Source organism: Somniosus microcephalus, unplaced genomic scaffold, assembly GCF_052327205.1.
Source record: "Somniosus microcephalus isolate GS21.2 unplaced genomic scaffold, FLI_Smic_1.0 unresolved_chr5, whole genome shotgun sequence".
Classification (NCBI taxonomy): Eukaryota; Metazoa; Chordata; class Chondrichthyes; order Squaliformes; family Somniosidae; genus Somniosus; species Somniosus microcephalus.
In genome coordinates this window covers 47,020,905-47,027,705 of record NW_028225183.1, presented here as the reverse complement: position 1 = coordinate 47,027,705, position 6,801 = coordinate 47,020,905, and the positions used below count along the sequence as shown (strand labels likewise).

Here is a 6,801-nt window from a genome sequence, read left to right as displayed (position 1 = left end):
GCAAAGGAGGTTGAGGGATGAATTGATAGAGGTGTGCAAGATTATGATGGATTTGGACAGGCTAGACGGGATAAGGCTGGTCCCACTAGTTGATGGTACAAGGACTAGGGGACATATATTTAAGGTTTTGGGCAAGAGATACAGAGGGGATGTGACCAAAAACTTTTTTACGCAGCGATTGGTGAGGACCTGTTACTCGCTGCCGACGGAAGTAGTGAAAGCGGAGGCACTCAGTATATTCAAGGGGAGACTGGATCGGCGCTTGAGGGAAATAAACTTGCAGGGCTACGGGGATAGAGCGGGGGAATGGGACTGACTGATTGCTCTTCAGATAGCCGGCACGGACTCGATGGGCCGAATGACCTCCTTCTGTGCCGTTTTGAATCCATTAATTTATGACAGCTAAAAACCGCATTCACACACCAGAGACTTCTAATACGAAATAAACCCACACTAACATACTAGAGACTGAGAGCTGCAGCATTTTACCCATTGTTCCATGCCAGAAATAGACAGGTACAGAATAAAACCCACATTCACATACCAGAAACTGAGATACAGAAGAAACCCGCGCTCACATTAATGTTCTGTGATTCCGATGGCCCGAATGAATTCTTCGACTAAATTAATGCTGTTTCAGAGCGTTGTGAAATGTATTTGCAATGGCCTCCGGCATTGTCCCTTCCGACACCCCGTGCTTGGCCAGCTCCCCGGGCAGCACCAGACTCACGGCGGTCTGGATGTGTGGACACAATCCGCACACTCCAAACTATTAGTGGTTGGTGCCATCTGCTGGCTGCCAGCCTGTACTGCAACACGATAACCATTCATCAGCAACTATTTTAAATTGGAGAGAAATAACCTGAACATCTTGTTTACGTTCAGATTAAGATGATTGCAAGTGTTATTCGTCCTGACTAAAGCTCCAAAGACCTTTGGCGAGTGATCTGTAAATACAGAGGCTTTCAATTTAAAATTAGAGCGATGGTGGTACAGTGATGAGCCCAGCTGCCCTTCCTAGCGAGCTGACTCGGGTTCGAATTCTCGGTATCATGGGGTGAGGGCTCAGTCCAAGTGGAATGAACCTCACTCTCACACACAGTACCAGAGACTGACAGATACAGAATTAATTTAACTCTCATACACTGGATCAGAGACTAATATATACCGAATGAATCCCACACTTTCATACAACACCAGAGACAGAGAGATACTGAATTAATCTAACTCTCACATATAGAATCATAGACTGACAAAGAGAGAATGAATCTCACACTCATATACAGAACCAGAAAATGATTGAGACAAAGTGAATTCCAATCTGATACAGAGTATTAAAGACGTCTGATACAGAATGAATCTCACTCTCAAACATAATACCAGAAACTGACAGACACAGAATGTATCTCACTGTCACATAGAGCATCAGACACTGACTAATACAGAATCAATCCGCACTGAAACAGATTGTCAGAGACTGACAGGTGCAGGATAAATCTCACACTCACATACTGTATCAGAGACAGACACACAGAATAAATCTCACACTCACATACTGTATCAGAGACAGACACACAGAATAAATCTCACACTCACATACTGTATCAGAGACAGACACACAGAATAAATCTCACACTCACATACTGTATCAGAGACAGACACACAGAATAAATCTCACACTCACATACTGTATCAGAGACAGACACACAGAATAAATCTCACACTCACATACTGTATCAGAGACAGACACACAGGATAAATCTCACACTCACATACTGTATCAGAGACAGACACACAGAATAAATCTCACACTTACATACAGTACCAGACAGTGACAGACAGAATTAAACTGATATTCACATACAGCATCAGAGATGACAGATACTCAGCATGAACCTCACACTCTCATACATAGAAACTTAGATTTTGGAGCAGGAGTAGGCCATTTGGCCCCTCGAGCCTGCTCCACCATTTAATGAGATCATGGCTAATCATCCAAATTCAGTACCCTTTCTCTGCTTTCTCCCCATATCCCTTGATCCCTTTAGCCTCAAGAAATATATCCAACTCCTCCTTGAATATATTTAATGAATTGGCCTCAACTGCCCTGTGTGTCAGAGAATTCCACAGGTTCACCAGCTCAATCCCTCCTCAGCTCAGTCCTAAATGGCTTACCCCTTATCCTTCGACTGTGACCCCTGATTCTGAACTCCCCTGTCATCGGGAACATCCTTCCTGCATCTAGTCTGTCTAGTCCTGTTAGAATTTTATAAGTATCAATGAGATCCCCTCTCATTCTTCTAAACTCTAGCGAATATAAGCCTAATCGACCCAATCTCTCCTCATACATTACCAGATAATGACAGAGACAGAATTAATCTAAATCTAGCATACAGTACAGAATAAATCCCGAACTCACATGCCATACCAGGAAATGACAGATATAGAATAAATCTCAAACTCACATACAGTATCACAGATTGGCAGAGAAAGAGAATGAATCTCACACTGACACAGATTATCAGACGGTGACAGACCCAGAATTAATACACACTCCTACACAGTACCAGCAAATGATAGAGACAAAGTGAACCCCACATTAAAGACTGATTGGTGCAAAATGAATCTCACTCTCACATACAGTACCAGAGATTGACAGATATATAATAGTCTAGCACACACATACAGAACAGAGACTGACAGACAGTGCATCAGAGGGCCTGGCAGATACAGAATGAGGCCACAATTACATGCAGTACAATTGATTTACATGTAGATTTAGTCCCACACTCACATACAGTACCAGGTACTAGCAGAAATGGAATGAATCTCAAACTAACATCAAGTGGCAGAGACTGATAGATGCAGTACGATTCCCACTTTCATAATCCGAGTGAGTAGCAGATTCATGCAGAATTCTTCGCTGAAAGACAGTACAAAAGACAGACTGATTCCGAACTAATTGGACACTAACATCCAGTACCAGAGACTGACAGATCCAGAATGAGTCCCACACTCACAATCAGTACCAGAGACTGACAGATACAGAATGACTCACACACTCACAATCAGTACCAGAGACTGACAGATACAGAATGACTCACACACTCACAATCAGTACCAGAGACTGACAGATACAGATTGACTCCCACACTCACAATCAGTGCCAGTGACGGACAGATACAGAATGAGTCCCACACTCACACACAGTACCAGAGACTGAGAGATACAGAAGGAGTCCCACACTGACAATCAGTACCAGTGACAGACAGATGTAGAATGAATCTCAGACTTGCACACCGTCCTAGTGACAGGCAGATGTAGAATGAATCTCAGACTCACACTCTACCAGAAAATGACAGATTCAGAATCAATAACAACACTGACACACGGTACAAGATAGAATCCCACTCTGACACTTAGTCATAGTCATAGAGTCATAGAGTTATACAGCACAGAAAGAGGCCCTTCGGCCCATCATGTCCACACCAGCCATCAAGCACTGTCTATTCTATCGCCGCTCCTTCATCGTCACTGGCTCAAAATCCTGGAACTCCCTCCCTAACAGCACTGTGGGAGTACCTTCATCACACGGACTGCAGCGGTTCAAGAACCTGTCTCACCAAAAACTTCTCAAAGGGCAATTAGGGATGGGCAATAAATGCTGTCCTTGCCAGCGATGCCCACATCCCATGAACGAATAAAAAAAAAGTGACGGACAGGAAACTAAAGGATTCCACACACACATACCTTAACAGAGACTGAGATTGAGAATGATTCCTACACTTACATAAATCAATTCTATTTCAGTTTCAATTTTATTTGTCACATAACCAAATACAACAAGTGAAATCCAGTCAGTGAAATGTTTTTTTCTTAACGAGCCGAGCGCACCAATCAACAAAGGACACTTAGCTGCCTGGGACGCACGGAGCCCGCAAGGACGGCAGAGACTGAATGATACAGAACTATCCCCACACACACAGTATTAGAGATTGGCAGATGCAGAACTAAAGTGGCGGAGACCACACCGCAATGCGTGAATATAGTGCACAAATTGGAGGAAGTCTATCTAACTGGCTATCCCGTCCGGAAGGAGTGTTTGCGGCCCTGGAAGATGGTCTGGGAAATGGTGAATGGGCAGATGTCACACACGCACTTGCAGGGGGCGTACTGGTGGCAAACACTCAGTCTGATTGGATACCTAAAGAAGCCAATCAGAGATATGCAGAAGAATAAATTGACATCATTCCTAACCAGCCAATCACAATCATTGCCTTCACCCATCCCTCATTAGCATAGGACTGTGGGGTTGCCTATATATTCCGAGCGCGGAGCAAGTTTGAGTCATTTTGTTGCTGAAATCTAGCTTAAGAATGGTGGATGAAAAGAAGACAGCTGCTAAGAAGGGCGCTAAGAAAACCGTCACTAAACCGGCAGCGAAGGGCGGCAAGAAGCGCAGAAAGTCGAGGAAGGAGAGTTACTCCATCTACATCTACAAAGTGATGAAGCAGGTTCACCCTGACACCGGCATCTCCTCCAAGGCCATGAGCATCATGAACTCGTTTGTGAACGATGTTTTCGAGCGCATCGCGGGTGAGGCTTCCCGTCTGACCCATTACAACAAGCGGCACACCATCAGCTCCCGGGAGATCCAGACCGCCGTGCGCCTGCTGCTGCCCGGGGAGCTGGCCAAGCACGCCGTGTCGGAAGGGACAAAGGCGGTGACCAAATACACCAGCTCCAAGTAAAACTCCACGCTGTCCTGAAAGAAGAAACTCCAAACACAACGGCTCTTTTAAGAGCCACCCACTATCTCTCTGAAAGAGCTACACAACGCATCGCCTTGTAGATTCAATTTACTGTAATTATTAAGAACGTTTGAAGTTCCAGCTGTAGATGTAGTTTTTAACTCTCAGATAAGCAGTTTCATTGACCGGATCGCCTTTAGCGTCGATGTTGTATTTCCCGCCCACTAAAACACAAACACGGTCCTTGGTCGCACTTTGCCTTTGCTCTCAGACCCGTTTATTTGCAGCGCCAGCCGACTAATTAAAAGTTTGTTTTAGGTGTGAGATTCCGATTTCAGTCACCTCGTTCTCTGTCAAGACCTTTGCATTTTTCTAAAGCAAGTTGGGAGTCCATCCGTTTATTAACCGGAGATTTGCTGCATTGTAACAACCCGGAATGGGAGTTCTTAGAGATTAGAACGCGGTCAGTTTGAACACTCTGCCCCTCTTTTCTCACAGCAGGACTCCCAGATCTGGTTTCACTCCCGCAGCAGCGCCTGTGCAAAGGATCGATCGATAATCTGTGAATCCTCACTTTTACAAAGATTGAGCTGGAATGTGTCGCGTTACAGAATCAATGGGAATTTAATCAGTCACCTCAATCTCTGTAAAAACATTTTCATTTTTTTTCAATGCCAGTTGTGGTCAATCATTTTATTAACCCGAGACTTCCTGCAGTGTAACAACCCAGAATGGGGTTTCTTAGAGACCAGAACGGGGTCAGTTTGAACACTCTGTCCCTCTTCTCTTCTCACAGCAGGACTCCCAGATCTGGTTTCACTCCCGCAGCAGCGCCTGTGCAAAGGATCGATCGATAATCTGTGAATCCTCACTTTTACAAAATTTGAGCTGGAATGTGTCCCGTTACAGAATCAATGGGGAATTAATCCCGCCCGTGAAAGTGCGATATTCAACCCGAAATTAATCCTGATTGTAACAGCCTGGAATTTGCAAGGGAGAGATGAAATAAGATAAAATGAATTTTTAAAAACATGGTGAAAACTTTGGCTAATGGTATATTTGTTAACTTAATTCGCTCGTTTAGGAAAATAATTGGCGGACTTTTCGAATTTTAAAAATGGTTGGCGGTCTGACTGTTGGGGACAGTTATTTCCACACACTTATCATTGCTGGGAAAAACAGACTGTGATTGGTCACCGGAAAACACCAATGAAATGCACCACAGAGAGACCAATCACAAGTAGGCTGTCTTCATTCCTCCAGAAGGTATAAGAAGGGCCGTTGTGGGAGGAGACTTTCATTCTTTCTCTGACCGTGTTGATTGTGAGAATGTCTGGCAGAGGTAAAACCGGCGGTAAAGCTCGGGCCAAGGCCAAGTCCCGCTCATCCCGGGCCGGACTGCAGTTCCCTGTGGGCCGGGTTCACAGGCTCCTCCGAAAGGGCAACTACGCTGAGCGTGTGGGTGCCGGAGCCCCGGTCTACATGGCTGCTGTGCTCGAGTATCTGACCGCTGAAATCCTGGAGCTGGCCGGCAACGCGGCCCGCGACAACAAGAAGACCCGCATCATCCCCAGACACCTGCAGCTGGCCGTCCGCAACGACGAGGAGCTCAACAAGCTGTTGGGAGGGGTGACAATCGCTCAGGGCGGGGTGCTGCCTAATATCCAGGCGGTGCTGCTGCCCAAGAAAACCAGCACTGCCAGCTCCAAGAGCAAGTAAAGCGGACAAGATTCAATCTGATAACCCAAAGGCTCTTTTCAGAGCCACCCACAGTTTCCAGGAAAGGGCTGGTTCCTGTTCTGTTCTATGGCTCACAATTATCTCAGATCTAATTTAACATGTTAAATCTTAAATTCTACTTTGAAATTCACAGATTTGCCCATTTAGTTATCTATCCACCACTCACCTGACAATCAGACGCTGCCACACAGACAGTGACTGATACAATTGCTATCCTGTATGAACGAACACTCCCTCACTCACATGCAGTACCAGTGAGTGAGCGCTTGTGCTTTTCCTATATTCACCTGTCAATCCCACACTGATACAG

The 6,801-nt window shown here is 45.3% G+C and overlaps 1 protein-coding gene across 1 annotated transcript; it reads left to right on the top strand.

The window, feature by feature from the left end:
• The first annotated feature begins 4,364 nt into the window (after window positions 1-4,364).
• LOC147088147 (histone H2B-like) lies at window positions 4,365-4,785 on the top strand. The gene has a single exon (XM_085977922.1). The coding sequence runs from the start codon at window positions 4,377-4,379 to the stop codon at window positions 4,749-4,751; it is 375 nt and encodes a 124-aa protein (XP_085834048.1). The 5' UTR covers window positions 4,365-4,376; the 3' UTR covers window positions 4,752-4,785.
• Window positions 4,786-6,801: the final 2,016 nt, after the last annotated feature.